This window comes from Peromyscus eremicus, chromosome 23 (genome assembly GCF_949786415.1).
Source record: "Peromyscus eremicus chromosome 23, PerEre_H2_v1, whole genome shotgun sequence".
NCBI classification, from domain to species: domain Eukaryota; kingdom Metazoa; phylum Chordata; class Mammalia; order Rodentia; family Cricetidae; genus Peromyscus; species Peromyscus eremicus.
In genome coordinates, this window is record NC_081438.1 from 31,561,984 (window position 1) to 31,577,602 (window position 15,619).

At 55.1% G+C, this 15,619-nt stretch overlaps 1 protein-coding gene across 1 annotated transcript in view; it reads left to right on the top strand.

The window, feature by feature from the left end:
* The window catches only part of Micall2 (MICAL like 2), a 29,483-nt gene extending 16,301 nt beyond the window's left edge, over positions 1–13,182 (top strand). The window contains exons 3-17 of the mRNA XM_059249598.1: positions 419–560; positions 1,377–1,570; positions 2,249–2,364; positions 3,071–4,300; positions 6,343–6,605; positions 7,373–7,466; positions 8,049–8,209; positions 9,039–9,188; positions 9,353–9,417; positions 9,491–9,614; positions 10,100–10,190; positions 10,290–10,363; positions 10,902–11,016; positions 12,516–12,562; positions 12,713–13,182. Coding sequence (XP_059105581.1) covers positions 419–560; positions 1,377–1,570; positions 2,249–2,364; positions 3,071–4,300; positions 6,343–6,605; positions 7,373–7,466; positions 8,049–8,209; positions 9,039–9,188; positions 9,353–9,417; positions 9,491–9,614; positions 10,100–10,190; positions 10,290–10,363; positions 10,902–11,016; positions 12,516–12,562; positions 12,713–12,786 — 2,940 coding nt within the window. The 3' untranslated portion in view covers positions 12,787–13,182. The remainder of the gene's footprint in view (positions 1–418; positions 561–1,376; positions 1,571–2,248; positions 2,365–3,070; positions 4,301–6,342; positions 6,606–7,372; positions 7,467–8,048; positions 8,210–9,038; positions 9,189–9,352; positions 9,418–9,490; positions 9,615–10,099; positions 10,191–10,289; positions 10,364–10,901; positions 11,017–12,515; positions 12,563–12,712) is intronic.
* The last annotated feature ends 2,437 nt before the right edge of the window (positions 13,183–15,619 follow it).

Genomic DNA, 15,619 nt, shown 5'->3' on the forward strand with positions numbered 1-15,619 from the left:
ACCTGCCTAGAATCCCCCAGTGAGGGGCTGGGGTATGGCTCAGTGGTAGAGCACCTGCCTAGAATCCCCCAGTGAGGGGCTGGGGTGTGGCTCAGTGGTAGAGCACCTGCCTAGAATCCCCCAGTGAGGGGCTGAGGTGTGGCTCAGTGGTAGAGCATCTGCCTAGCAAGTTGGAGGCCCTGGGTTCACAGCACCTGCCCTCAACATAAAACTAGCCCTCTGGGTCTGGTCTCCTGAGGAATATCTGTTGGGACATTGAACCTTTATACAAGTGGACACGATGAGCCTGGGAGGTCACTCAGGCAGGAGTCCTTGGACTTTTAGCCCAGGCTTCTTTGTATTTTCTCTTTCAGCTGGGCTGGTGGCCCAGCAATAGTTCTTTCCATTGTCTACCCTGCTGATTTAAACCCCTCTCCAGGCCTTCCAAGTGGCAGAGGAACAGTTGGGCATCCCAGCCCTGCTAGACGCCGAGGACATGGTGGCCTTGAAGGTTCCAGACCGGCTGAGCATCCTCACCTACGTGTCACAGTATTACAACTACTTCCACGGCCGGTCCCCAAGTGAGTCCCTGTCCAGGAGGGCCCTCCCATGCCGGGTGCATGGTCAAGACTGCGGACGCATCAGGACCACCAGCCCATGCTGCAGTTCTTCCTCTTGGGCTCCATGCCCACCCTCAGTCCCCATGCCACAGCACTGAGCCCTAGGGTGGGCAGTGATGCAGGGAGGGTACCTTTTGGAGACTACTCATGTGGGTCCTCATAGCTGTGTCTGTTACCAAGGCGACCAGAGGCCTTTGTGCGAGTATAGAGTGAGGCCCCTGGGCTCCCTTATTCCCCACCTGGTCCTGCCGGGGAACTCTAAGGAAGTGCCTACTGTGTGCTCCTAGGTGCACTGTTGTCCTGGTCTTTCTATCCTCAACCCCCAAGGTCTTAGACAGCTGTCAGAATCATTCGGCAGACCCTGGGTGACTTATGGTTGGCTGTGGCGATGGAAGCTGTGTGGCCCAGGCAGGGCGGACAGACCGGGTCTTCACCCAGCCCATGAGTGGGGAGCTCTTTGGCTTCCTGCACCACATTCCTCGTTTAGCTTTAGAAATCTCCGGAATCCCCCTGGGCCGAGGGCCAGCCTGGAATGGTGGTTTGGAAACAGAAAAGTCCCTTTCCGTGACCCCAGATGGGGTTGTCGGCTGGGAGACGGGGTGAGGGCCAGGCCAGGGTTTGCTGGAAAGAATGTGCCCCGGGGCTGTCCTTACCCAGCTCTGCACCCCGCCAGCTATCCTAAGAGGCCCATGCCTTTCACTGTGGCCTCAGCGACCTCTTAGAGGGTATGAGCTCTGGGTGAGACCCTCCTAACCCGTTTCCTGTGTCTCATGCCAGTTGGAGGCATGGCTGGTGTGAAGAGACCCTCATCAGACTCGACTGAAGAACATTCTGGAAAGAAGGTCCTGTCCCAGCCTGCCGCCAAGTTGCCCTCACCTGCTCCAGCCCAGAGGTCACCACTGTCTCCAGCTAGGACAAACCCCGTGGTTCAGAGGAGTGAAGGAGGCTCAGAGAGGCCGTCCCCGAAGGCTGTGAGCATGCCTTGGTCGAGTGGGCATTGTAGGGCCAGCTATATACCCAAACACAGAGCTGTGTGGGATATTCTCTTAGGGTACCGTACCCCTCCCCACGCTTTGTATCCAGCGCACCCACTGAGGTGGCTCTGCTGGGCTCCAGTTCAATGTGGCAAGCATTGTGAATCCCGTAATACAGATGGGTAAACTGAGGTCATTCCAGATGGGATGGAGCTGGAACCGCAGACCTTTCTGGGCTGGTTTAGATTGTCCTCTTTCGTAGATGGGAAGGGACACTGGGTTGGACCTTCCATCCCTGGCGAGCCCTGCAGTGCTTAGCTTGAGTGCCCCCTGCTGTTCTGTAGTGGTTATTCTAGGTTCCATGAAGCCAGAGCAAGGCCGGCCTGGATCCTGGGGCAACTGGCCTGATCCCAGAGCCTGGCAGGGTAGCAGAAGGCACTAGGTTTGTCTCTAGCCCCACACTGGGTCCCTAGGATCTCCGAAACCAGTCTCCTGCTCCCCGACAGGGCCGGTCTGGAGGTCCTGAGTGTGTAGCCATGCCCATGCTCTGGCTAGTGGCTCCCCAGGGTCTCAGTTCTCCAGCCTATAAAATGGGATCTGTTGGCCACCCCTGGGCTGAGGTGGGAATCTGGAACTGTCAGCTGCCCCTCAGCAGCTCCCGACACTTCCCTGCAGGCTCTGGGAACTGCAGGCAACTCCGTCAGCAGCATCTGTGGGGTCTGTGGCAAACACGTTCACCTTGTGCAGCGGCACCTGGCTGATGGGCGGCTCTACCACCGAAGCTGCTTCAGGTATGGTCCCCGCTGCATGTCTGGGTGCACACTTCCTGTTCACACACCTTCCACGGCTCCCACAGTCCTCCCATCTCTCTTCCGTAGGGGACAGCACTGCTGAACCCTAATGTCCCCTCAGGGTGTCCTGGACACACTGACTCAGTTTCCCTTGTTATCTCAGCCCTTTGTGTTTTTCGTTTTGTTTTGTTTTGCCTTGAAGCAGGGTTTCTCTGTGTAGCCCTGGCTGTCTTGGATCTCACTCTATAGACCAGGCTGGCCTCGAACTCACTGAGATCCGCCTGCCTCTGCCTCCCAAGTGCTGGGATTAAAGGCGTGCGCCACCACCGCCTGGTTGTGTTGAGTTTTTTGACTCTGTGACTCTTCTTGTCTCCCTGAAGCTTCTAGATTTGGGGGACAAGGAGTGAATCTCAAGTCCATCTTCTTCGAGCTTGGGGTAGTTGGACTCCTGAAAACGGGGCACACTATGTAGCCTTTGTGTACGCATCTGGTGACATGTTTGAGCACTTTCTGCGGTGCCCACAGCCCTGACACGTGTGCCAGTGGAAGCTGTAACTCATTGAAGTCATCAACGAGTATTTGTTGAATAAATCAACGGCCGCATGAGTAGATAGAGGCCTACGGCAATGTGTGCTTTTGGGAGAGTGAAGTAATGAGTGAGTGAGCCAGGGCGCAGGCTCTGAGTCTCTATGGCTTCCTTCTGCAGGTGTAAACAGTGTTCCAGCACGCTGCATTCAGGGGCCTACCGTGCCACGGGAGAGCCGGGTGTCTTTGTCTGTACTCATCACAGCTCAGAAGTCACCTCTGTGAGCCCCAAGTTGTCAAAACTGGCCTCCAGACAGCCAGGGGCTGTTGCTGCAGACACCAGGCCAAGCAATGCCTCCCGGAAGGTTCAGGAAGCCAATGGACTCGGAGAGGTGACACCGTTGAGGGCCAGGGCAGCAGCCTGGGAGCCCGCTGGAGGCAACGTGACTGCCAGAGGCTTTGTCCAGACTGAACTTAACCAGCCAGCCACCTCCCGTGTCCACGTGGGGAGCCCCGCAGGGCCCAGGCTGCCCACGAGCCCAGTGGCCACTACTTCTGGGAATAGCAAAGCCATCAGCCACGTGACTAATAGCTCCCCGACAGGATGGTCATCACCTGCCCAGAGCAGCACGGCGACCATCGGATCTCGTCCTGTGGTATACCCAAGTGCTCTGGACTCTCACCCGTCTGTGCCCCAAGGCCAGGCAGCCTCAAAAGGTGTCAAGACTCAGCTCAGCTTGAGCACAGCATCTCCAAACTCAACGGCCACCCCAGCCTGGACCCCCGCAGCCTCTAGGACCCAGCAAGCCCGAGAGAAATTTTTTCAGAATCCTGCCCCATCCCCAGCCAGCAACAGTACCACCAGCAGGGTCCCCTCTGTGGTGAATGCCTCCACCAGCAAGGTCCCCACTGTGGTGAATGCCCCCAATGGCAGGGTCCCCCCTGTGGTGAATACCTCCACCACCAAGGTCCCCACTGTAGTGAATGCCCCCAATGGCAGGGTGTCCACTGTGGTGAATACTTCCACCAGCAAGGTCACCACTGTGGTGAATGCCCCCACCAGCAAGGTCTCTACTGTGGTGAATACCTCCACCAGCAAGGTCACCACTGTGGTGAATGCCCCCAATGGCAGGGTCCCCCCTGTGGTGACAACCTCTACCAGCAAGGTACCCACTATGGTGAATGCCCCTACCAGCAAGGTCTCCACTGTAGTGAGTGCCACTGATGGCAGGGTCCCCCCTGCGGTGAATGCCCCCACTGGTAGGGTCCCGGCCACGCTGAATGCCTCTGCCAGCAAGGTCTCCGCTGCTGTGGATACCCCTGCCCAGGAGAGCAGTCGAGAGCAAGCGCTAAGTGTCCTTAGGAAGGCCTTGCCAGGGCTGGCGGGAGCTGGTACCCAGGCTCCAAGCAGGTAGGTGGGAGGGATGTGGGGTGTGGCTATGACCTGCCCACCAGGACATGGAGAAGTTCTATTCCTCCATGACTGTGTGGCCTTAGCTTCCCTATCTGGAAAGTGGAGGTGGGGGACAGGATAGACGCAGGGACGCAGGGCATGCTGGTCTTACAGGCTTTAGTGGCTGCAGGTGGCCCACACTAGATTGGTTCTCCAGGACCCTTGTGCCTGTCTTGTGGACAGGAAAACAGGTGTTGAGCTGGGAGCGGCACTGCCTGGCTCCGTGCCTTGGATAACTTGTGTGAGTGGAGCTGGGTTCTGAGCCTGTCTTTGTGCCTGGCACCGATAGTGTCTCCCACTAGACGCTGACCGTACGGTGCAGATGGAGGGGCAGTCACTCCTTGCAGGTCAGCTTCAGTGGCAGAAGCATATCCTGTGGCAGGCCACACACTCCACCAGGGCTCCAGGGGAGGCTCCTTTCACTCCAGCGTATGGAGGGGCCTGGCATTCCTTGGTTGGTGGCAGCCTCCCATCTCTGATTCCACTGTTGTTTGGGCTCCACTTCCCCCGTCTCTTCTGCCTTTTTTCTTTTGTAGAGTGCTGGAGATGGAATTGAGGGTATCAGGTGCTCTACCACTGAGCCACACCTCAGCCCCTCACTGGGGGGTTCTAGGCAGGTGCTCTACCACTGAGTCACACCCCAGCCCCTCACTGGGGGATTCTAGGCAGGGGCTCTACCACTGAGCCACACCCAGGTCTTTTTTTTTTTTGTAATTATGTATGATGTGGGGGGGGGCGCATATGTCACGATGTCTGTGTGGAGGTCGGAGACCGATTTTACGGAGTCAGTTTTTCCTTCCGCCTTCATGTGGGTTCCAGGGGTTGAATTCGGGCTGCCAGTCTTCCATGGCAAGCACTTTCATCCTCTGAGCCTTCTCGCCAGCCCAGTCCTGGTGTTTTTGAGACAAGGTCTCACGTATCCCAGCCATGTGATTCACAAGCTGGCCTTCGACTCCAACTCCTCTTGCCTTAGGGTCCCCAGTGCTGGGATCCCGGGTATGCGCCACCATACCTGTGTCATCTGTCTCCTGTAAGGTTAGTGGTTTTGAATGAGGGCCCCTGTCCTCCAGTGTGACTGCATTATTGTGTGGTCACATCTACTGAACGCTCCCCCCACCACACACACACATTTTTTTGAGACAAGGTTTCTCTGTGTAACCCTGGCTGTCCTGGAACTCCCTCTGTAGACCAGGCTAGCCTTGAACTCAGATATTTGCTTGCCTCTGCCTCCTGAGTGCTAGGATAAAGGCGTGCACCACCACCACCCAGCACCTTCCCCCCTTTTTAAAATCAGATCACATCTCAAGCTCCCCAGTGGTTCTCCAGTAGATCTGAGTTTTAGGGTACCCGTTCAGTCGAGTACAGCTATGTAGTGAGTCAAGAGGTTCTATCCTGGGTTGGTCTTTGATTTCAGGGTGGGAAACTCCTGGTTTGTAACTGCCTGAACCCACCCCTGTCTGGTGCCAGAGGCTTTTGGGCTGGTCCTAGGGTGAGGAAGAGAACACGCCGCTGCTCTTGGGCTGTGATAGGCGCCTCTGTCTTAGCCCTGCAGAATAGGCTTGGCAGGGCTTGGAATGGTGCCACGTGTCGTCTGGGCTCTGTGTACCTGCATGTGAGTTGCCTAAGGGAATAGAGTAACCCAAAGCCACGCAGCCCAGGTGGGGCTGGGGCCTGGCTGGACTGTCCAGCCTATGAGTAACTTAATACTGAGCTGGGCAAGTATCGGCCAGCCTGTGGCTCCAGCCAGGGCCCTCCCTCCTTGGTGCTTCAGCTCTGGTACCCCATGCATAGCATACTTGGGGGACATTTTAATCCAGTGCACACTAGATTTAATAGCATAAAGCAGCTTCCAATGCACGGAAGTACCACAAGCAGATGCCATGGGCCATCTGGCCTGGGGTAGATTGTCCTCAGTTCGTTGGGGTCACTCTGGAAACTATCTTCTTGAGGGGGTGACTCCTGGATTCACCCATACCTGATACCCACTCTCTTCCCCACAGGTCTTCCCCAGCCACTTCCTCAGTCTCAATCACCCTTCCCAAGAATGAAGTGCCACAAAAGGTTCCCTCAGCCAAGCTATCACATTCAACTACTCCCCAGCCCCCCGCTTCGAAGATGGAGCCTACAGTCCCCCTGAGTGTGGGCAATACCCCATGGGCATCTGTATCACTCCAGATTGGCAATAAGAGCCTGGATACATCTCCAGGGGTTGGTAAGACCAGTGCTGGCTCCATACCCCAAGCAGAGGCGGCAGTAGTGAAGGGTGAGAGTCCCTGCTATGGCGTGGGGAGGGGTGGAGGGGTACGGGGCCCTGGGGTTGGCCACTCCCCAAGTGTTGCTATATGCCCCCAGCTGCCTTTCTCTGTCCTGTGGCCCAGCTCTCAGAACCCATAGTCCTCTATGGGTCTTCATCTGCTGGCTGTGTGGCTGTGGCCAGTGTCCTCAGGGTCACACCATGACCATTGTCCTAGATTCATATGTAATCCCAGGTCATGTTGCCTTCTGTGCTTAGCTGTGTTCCCAGGGTGCAGAAAGAGGCCTTGTCCACCTTCACAATGGCTCTGCCTAGAACTGGGGTCTTGCTGTCCCCTGGCAACTCTTTCCAGACACCCCGGGTCTGCATACCCCTGCCCTGTCTGTAAATGTCTGGGGAAGTGGGGTTCAGACACCACAAAGGTGTCTTTCTGTAACTTGCCCTTTGACCGAGCTCACTGTTTAGTCCACTGTTAGGGGACTAAGAATGAGCCAAGAATGACTATGGATAGGTAGCCATGCCCAGTCATTGCTCATCATGTCGCCCATCACAGAGACTCAGTCCACAGAGTTTCCCTTCCATGTCAACACCCATTTGACAGATTGGAAATTGAGGCCTGGAAAGGAGTAGTGATCCGGGGGTACACAGCAGCCAGGCTGGAAGCCCCACCTCTGTCCTGTGTGCCGGGCTGGCTCTGGGGGTGTTGAAAGGTGCAGTTGGCTGTGAAGAGACATCCCCACCTGTCTCACCTTACTTGATCTGTTTCTTACACTCAGGTCCAGGCTCCAGCTCTCAGGAAGGCCAGGAGGAGGGGCCAGAAGGGTGGAGGGCCCGCCTGAAGCCGGTGGATAAGAAAAACTCTGCAAGGAGGTGAGCAGGGGTGACTGCTTGCTGGCAGGGCCACACCTGTGCCTGTGGGTCTGCTGTATGAGTTGGCCTAGCACACAGCAGGTGCCTAATTAAGTATGTGTGGAAGTATGGCAGTATACATCCAGGAACTGACACAGCGCTGGCCAGAAGGCATGCATACACTCATACCTTTCTGTATCCATAGAAAAAGTTGGTTCACACCAGCTTGAGTGTCCTGGGACCCTTCACCTGCCAGGTGATGGGGACACCTCATCCCAGTGGGATGGCTTAAGGGATGTGGTGACCTCAGAGCAGGTGTGCCATGCCAGGCAGTTCGCACGAGCCTGGCTTGGAGTGGGTGTCAGTGCATCTGGTCCCTGCAAGCCTGAGGCACCCTGCGCCCCACATGGAGCATGTGGGGGCCCACAGCCCTGTGCCCTGGGGGTGGAAGCAGACAGGTTCTGGAATTAGAGGCCAGGATGATGCAGGCCTGGCCAGGTGGCTTCCTTCAGACCATGCGGACCTTGCACATAGGTGTATGGCTTTGAGACAGACTCCTGGCTGTCCCCGTCTGGGCTGGGCCTCACCTTATATTCCACCTAGGACTCTGGAGCAAAAAGAAGTTCCAGTCCTGGTGGAGCCGAGGGCAGGGGACACTCCCAAAAAAGCCTCCAGCAGCTCTGAGCCCAGCATCCATATCATCTTGACTCCCATTCAGCACAAGAGGACACCATGCCCGGCTGGTTCCGGGCCCAACGTCGAAGGTAATGGGAGGAACTCAGGTGTGTCCTTGTGTGAATTATGTACTCTGACTGGGGTCAGGCAGAGGCCCTGCTCAGCTAGAGTGGGTGCTTACATATGGTATGGATGTGTGTACATGTGTGTTCCTGGATGGGCTTAATGTGCACTCATATATTCAGGCACAAGATATGTGTGTGCATACATATGGTCATGTATGATACATGTATATGGGGGATGTGTATATATGCATGTCCAGACATAGGATTCATGTATGCACACATATTTGGGTATCAACATGTACATGTATGCTTAGATATAAAAGATATGTGTGAATATTTGTGTTCATAAATGTGTGCACACATGTTCATGCATGGTATATATGTGTACTAGGCATGTTCAGGTATAGTCTGCGTGCCCATGTGTGTTCAGGCATGGAATATACATGTGTGAGGCATGACCTATATGTGTATACATGTGTGTTCATGCATGGGATGTATGTGTGTGAGGCATGTTCAGGCATAGTCTGTGTATGTGTGTTTCAGGCATGTATGCACATGCATGTTTAGGTGTGCCTGTGAATGAATATGTGTTGGGCCAGGTTTGCTCTTAGCACAGCTGTGCCCTTAGTGGGTCACTCTCCAGGTCACACTCTGTGATGTCAGTGGCACTGGCTTTGTGGGTCTGTTGGATGCTGCCTCCCTGGTGGATGTGGCCAGTCTGGGCAGGACAGGCACTCTACCATGGTAGGTATATAGTGCTGTAAACTGTCTGTCCTGGGACAGAGTAGGGGCTTAGAGCCCGGCTCCTCCATCAGGCCTCACATGCCTCTGCCCGCTACTTTTGTGCCAGCAGCCCCCTCTCCTGCTCCATCACACCGTAAGAAACTAGCTGTCCCTCCCAGCCTGGATGTTTCTGCTGATTGGCTCCAGCCAGAACTCAAGAAGCAGGAAGCTCAGGCCAGGAACCGGAAGGAGGAGAAGACACCCACATGGGGGACACGAGGTCGGTCCTAGAGATGCCATTCTGCTGGGAAGGTGGTAAAGGGGGCAATGCCTGCTGGGACTCATGGCCTAAAATAGATGGGTCGGGTCATGTCCAGGCCGCATCCGGGTTCTGTTAGGCTTGGTGCCCTGAGACTGGGCCTCAGTTGTCTGTCTGTTTTCTAGAGAGGCCTGCCGTCCTGGACACTGCCCTTGCTCCACATGGTGAGACCGTGACCTCCCCAGTCAGGGTGAGTCATCTGGGTATCAGGGGACAGCTGGGCTTTGGTCCTGGCTTGTGCTCACTCTCCATTGGTCCCCCAGCTGCACCCCAACTACATCCCCCAGGAGGAGCTGCAGAGGCAGCTACAGAACATTGAGAATCAGCTGGACATCCTGGAGCTCCGGGGTGTAGAGCTGGAGAAGCGGCTGCGGGCAGCTGAGGGAGGTAAGCAGCTTGGGGCCTGCTCATACCCGTGGCCATGCCCCAAAGTTGACCATGTACCCACTGGTGGCCACACTCTATCAGCTTTTCATGCTCCTAAATGACTGTCCACACCTTTACTGGCGGTCCACACTCCCAATGGCTGGCCACATCTCCATGGGCTGACCACATGCTACAGCTGGCCTTGCCCATGAGCTGGCCTTGCCCCTATTGCCCAGGTCATATTCCTATAGGCTTGGCATACCTACACTGGATGGCCGTGGCCACACTGGTTGGCCATCCCTTACTGGTTGTGGATTGACCATGCCCCTTACTGGTGCAGGCTGGCTCCATCCCACACTAGTTGCAGATTGGCCATGCCCAGGCTGACTGCAGGCCCTCCTGAGTACCTCTGGCTAGCTTTCACCCTGTCCCAGGTCTGCCCTTCTGCGCCAGGGTGGGTACCAGGCACTCTGTGGCTTCTCTGCCCAAGCTGTGTCTCTCCACAGATGCTTCAGAGGATAGCCTCATGGTGGACTGGTTCCGGCTTATTCATGAGAAGCAGCTGCTGCTGAGGCTCGAATCGGAACTCATGTACAAGTGAGACCCCTGAGCCTTGCGGTGCCCGGCTGGGACCAGCCCATGGATGTGGTGGGGACAGCCTGGTCAGGCTGGGCCTCAGTCATGTGTGTCCTGCAGGTCCAAGGACCAGTGCCTGGAGGAGAGGCAGCTGGACCTCCAGGACGAGCTGCGGAGGCTAATGGACAAGCCAGGTACTCGTCTGTCCCCAGGGAGCCTGGCCTGAGAGCCACAGACCCGGGTGCCAACTTCCCCGTTTGCCCTGCCTTGACCCATGAGAGTCTAATGGTGATATGGTTGTGGCTAAGCCACGAGGCTTCTGGCTTTTGTTCCTACGCTTCTGGCTGTGTGACCTCAGACAAATGCCTTAGCTGTTCTGTGCCTAAGTGTGATGCTCTTCAAAGTAAGGACCTCATGGTGTGCTCCCTGCTCTGCCCCTCCCCCCACATCCAGCTAGGGAGGGAGGGTGACGTGAGAGGGGCACTTTGAGCAGTGAGGACAGCCTTCACACCACATCCTGGCTGTGGGACCCCTGCCTCAGCCTTCCATAATACGGACATAGATACCAGAGGCTCCACACTCAGGCTGAGTGGCCCGGTTCCTGATCCAGCCCACGCTGTAAGCTCCTCCAGCGTGCATTGCTCTCCATCGGAGGAGTCCAACACATAGACGTGTGACTATCCTGTCCCTGAGCAGAATGGGGCTCCTACTGATGGCAGGCTGTCCCCACAGAGGGTCTGAAGTCCCCCAGGGACCGCGAGCGGGAACAGGAGCTGCTGAGTCAATATGTGAACACCGTGAATGACCGTAGTGACATCGTTGACTTCCTGGATGAGGATCGGCTCCGGTGAGGGACAGGGGACCTGGGGACGGTAGGCTGGGGTCAGAGTTGCTCCCGGCTGGCAGGCTACTCTTACTCAGTGGGACCCAGGTTGCATTTCACAAGAGGACTCAGCTTTGGGGAGGCTAGTCCTCCCTTGGGGGTCTTTCTCACTCAGGACCCTAGCCTTTAAGGACAGCACTGTCCAGTACGGCTAATGAAGGAAACAGCCTGGCATCCATGCTGTCCTGTGTGGCAGCCATGAACAGCTAATACACCACGACCTTTGGCCTGGGAAACTGAACAGATGAGTCTAAAATGGCTTTTAAAAAGTGATTTGTTTATTTACTATTTTTACATGTGTGCCTGTGTTCCTACAAGAATTTATGTGCACCCCATGTGTACAAGGCCAGAAGAGGGCATCAGATCCTCTGGAATTATAGCTACAGGTGGTTGTGGGCTGCTCTGTGGGTTCTGGGGACTGAACCTGGGTCCTCCACTCTTAACTGCTAAGCCATCTCTCCAGCCCCTAAAACTTCTTTTACCTTTATCTTGTATGTGTGGTGCTGGGAATTAAACTTAGCCTCATGAATACTAGGCAGGTGCTCTGCCACTGCACCCCCAGCCCCTCACTGGGGGATTCTAGGCAGGTGCTCTACCACTGAGCCACACCCCAACCCCTCACTGGGGGATTCTAGGCAGGTGCTCTACCGCTGAGCCACACCCCAGCCCCTCACTGGAGACTCTAGTGTTGTGCTATAGCCCGAGCACTGTTGTTACTTTATTTTGAGACATGGTCTAACTAAGTTGCCCAGGCTAGCCTTGAACTCACTCTTTGGCCCAGGTAGATTTGAAACTCAATCCTCCCATCCCATCCTTAGCTGGGATGTTATCCCAGAAGTAGCTGGGCTAATAGGCCTATACCATCAAACCCAGGTTAGCACTTAATTTTAACCAGTATGTGTAGCTGTGTGTTTTCTGGTGGCTGCCAAGCTTCTCCATGGTCCTAGATGTGGCAGGGACTTGAGACAGGTAGTGATGTCATGTCCAGTCAAGAGCAGAGGGAGATGAGTGTGAACACGCTTGTGCTCAGCTTGCTCTGCTCTCTTGTGTCAAATGAGGCCCCATGTCCAGGGCACACAGTGTCAGCTGAACTTAAGCCAAACTCTGTGTGACCCCAACAGGGGCTTACCCAGTGTCAGAACAGGTCATCTGCTACCCCCAACTCACTGCTGAGTGGCTAGGCTGGGGAGGTGGACAGTTGCCTGGGGATGGAGGGACATGTGGAGACTCTCATGTTGCAGGGAGATGGCTAGGGCCAGGTGGGGCTGACTCTGGTGTTAGGGTGGAGCAGGGAGAGGGAGAGAGAGACAGACAGACAAAGAGAGAGACAGAGAGAGAGAGAGAGAGAGAGAGAGAGAGAGAGAGAGAGAGAGAGAGGTCACGAGAGAGATTGTAGGTGTGCACATGTTACCTGAAGCTCTCCAGGGCCCACGTCCCTCACAGTCACCCTGTCTCCACTCCAGGGAACAAGAAGAGGACCAAATGCTGGAGAACATGATCCAGAACCTGGGTAATTATGGGTGCACAGCAGGGGGCAGGGAGGATGGCCCTCCCAGGTTGGGAGGGGCAGGGCTTCCTGTGGGAGTGGGAGCCCCAGGGGCAGCTGGGAAAGAAACACAGGAGCCTCAGTGGGAGCTTCATGGCTCTGTCCTCCCCTCAGGCCTCCAGAGGAAGAAGTCCAGGTTCAGCTTGTCCAAGATCTGGTCCTCGAAGAGCAAAGGCGGGCAAACGTGAGCTGTCCATTGCTGGCAACAGGGCCCTGGCCCTTCTCAGGAAGAGACTGGTGCTGTGACCCCAGACAGATGCTCGGGGGTCCATGCCTCCCACTCTGGGTCCTTGTATTCTCAATAAAGACATCGACCCTCCCACATGTACCTCTGCATGTCTCTGTGCCAGGGGCCCGGCACCTGTGTCCCAGCCCTGGGCATGTACCAGGTGCTTTGGGTGGCCTCTCATTCTCTGTCCCATGTCTTCTCTGTGGCTGTGATAAAATCCAGACAAGGCAACTAAGGGGAGAAAGAGTTTGCTTTAGTTCCCGGTTCCAGGTTTCAATCTGTCGCTGCAGGGAAGTCACAGCGGGCAGGGCTTGGAGAAGCTAATCACATGACATCCACAGTCAAAAGCAGAGAGAAATGAATGTGTGCACACTTAGGGCTTAGTTGTCTTCTTCTTCTTCTTCTTCTTCTTCTTCTTCTTCTTCTTCTTCTTTTTTCTTTTTTCTTTTTTCTTTTTATTTTTCTGAGACAGGGTTTCTCTGTGTAGCCTTGGCTGTCCTGGATCTCACTTTGTAGACCAGGTTGGCCTTGAACTCACAGAGATCTGCCTGGCTCTGCCTCCTGAGCTCTGGGATTAAAGGCATGTGCCACCACCACCTGGCTCAGTTTGCTTTTCTACTTTTAGATCATTCTGGTCCCAACCCCAGGGCATGGTGCTGTCCACTTTCGGGCTGGGTCTTTCCACTTCAATTGAGGCAATCAAGACAGTCCCCCACAGACGTGCCTACAGACCAGCCTGATCTAGATGGCCCCTCATTGAGACTCTTCCCAGGTCATTCTAGTCTGTGTCCAGTTGAAAATCGAAGCTAAGCATCATCTTCTCTGGACCTGTCAGTTGCTTCCTGTCTGTGCAGATGGACAGGAGGACAGAGTGGAACACTATAATAATATGCCCCCATGGGCCTGGGATCTGTGCCCTGGACACAGGTGACCTGTGGGCATGGGGCAGAAGATGCCTATGGCTTATGATAGGGTCCTTGAGTAGCTGCAAGGGTGTGTCTTCTCAAAGCTGGGGTGTACGCTACAGGCTTGAGAAAGACCAGTGGGGTAAGAGGCTTGGGGGAGTCAGGCCACACATGGGCAGGACTGGCTCAGTAGCAATGGGGTTGAGTGTGGCAGTGTGCTGGCTTGTTTTATGTCAACTTGACACAAGCTGAAGTCACCTGAGAGGAGGGAACCTCAATTAAGAAGATGCCTCCATGCCATGTGTGGCGATGCACACCTCTGATCCCAGCACTTGGGAGACAGAGGCAGGCAGATCTCTGAGTTCCAGGACAGCCTGGTCTACAGAGTGAGTTCCAGGATAGCCAGGGCTACACAGAAACCATGTCTCACCCCCTCCCCCAAAAAAGAAAAGGAAACGCCTCTATAAGATTGGGCTGTAGGCAAGCCTGTAGGATATTTTCTTAATTAGTGATTGATAGCAGAGTGGGAGAGCCCAGCCTATTGTGGGTGGTACCATTCCTGGGCAGGTGGTCCTGGCAGGCTGACCAAGACATGAGGAGCAAGCCATAATCATCAAGCAAATAAGCAGCTCCCCTCCATGGCCTCTGCATCAGCTCCTGCCTCCAGGTTCCTGCCCTGCTTGAGTTCCTGTCCTGACTTCCTTCAGTGTTGGACTGTGATATGGAAGTGTAAACCAAATAAACCCTTTCCTCCCCAGGTGGCTTTGGTCATGGTGTTTCACCACAGCGACAGAAACCCTAAGCAGTGTGTAGCTAGAGTTTTTCTGGTCCTGCCTGGCCCACAGTCAGGACAAATCTCTCTAACCCACCAGTCCCGCAGCAGCTCAGACCCAACCAAGTAAACACAGAGACTTATATTGCTTACAAACTATATGGCCATGGCAGGCTTCTTGCTAACTGTTCTTACAGCTTAAATTAATCCATTTCTATAAATCTATACCTTGCCACGTGGCTCGTGGCTTACCGGCATCTTCACATGCTATTTGTCATCACAGTGGCTGGCAGTGTCTCTGACTCAGCCTTCCACTTCCCAGCTTTATTCTCCTCCTTGTCCCGCCTATACTTCCTGCCTGGCCACTGGCCAATCAGTGATTTATTTATTGACCAATCAGCAACACACTTGACATACAGACCATCCCACAGCAGCAGTGTGGCCTTGTTCCTTGAGTCTTGGGCTCCATCGGCACCTTGGAGCTCAAGGACCTCTTGTGTATTAAGGGCGCAAGGCTTGGAGGGACCTAGGCAGACCTACCTGGCCCTGGCCCTTGAGTTAGCCATGCCCCCATCTCCTCCATCCCCTCCCCCCTTTTTTAATGTTCATTGGTGTTTTACATATGTGTCTGTGTGAGGAGTCAGATTCCCCAGAAACTGGAGTTACAGACAGTTATGAGCTGCCCTGTGTCTGCTGGGAATTGAACCTGGGTCCTCTGGAAGAACAGTCAGTTCTTTTTTTTTTTTTCCTTTATTAAGACATTTTTTATTCATTTTACATACCAACCACAGATTCCCCATCTCATCTCTCCTCCCGCCCCCTCCCCCCCCGCAGCCCTTCCTCTCCAAACCACCCCCTCCTCCAAAAAGGTAAAGGCCTCCCATGAGGAGTCAGCAAAGTTCTCTTAACCATTGAGCCATCTCTCCAGCTCCCCACCCCGTCTTAAACCATCCAGGGACCCACTGCAGTTCAGCCACCTGACCACCAGGGGAGGCAGGCTGGCACACAGGAGGGCTGGCTGGGGCCGCCAGGAGGTGCCAGGAGCCGCTCAGCTTTACAGATAGGGTGGCCACCTGAGGCTCGGAGGGGCTCTGCAGGTCCTGGAAATCACAAGG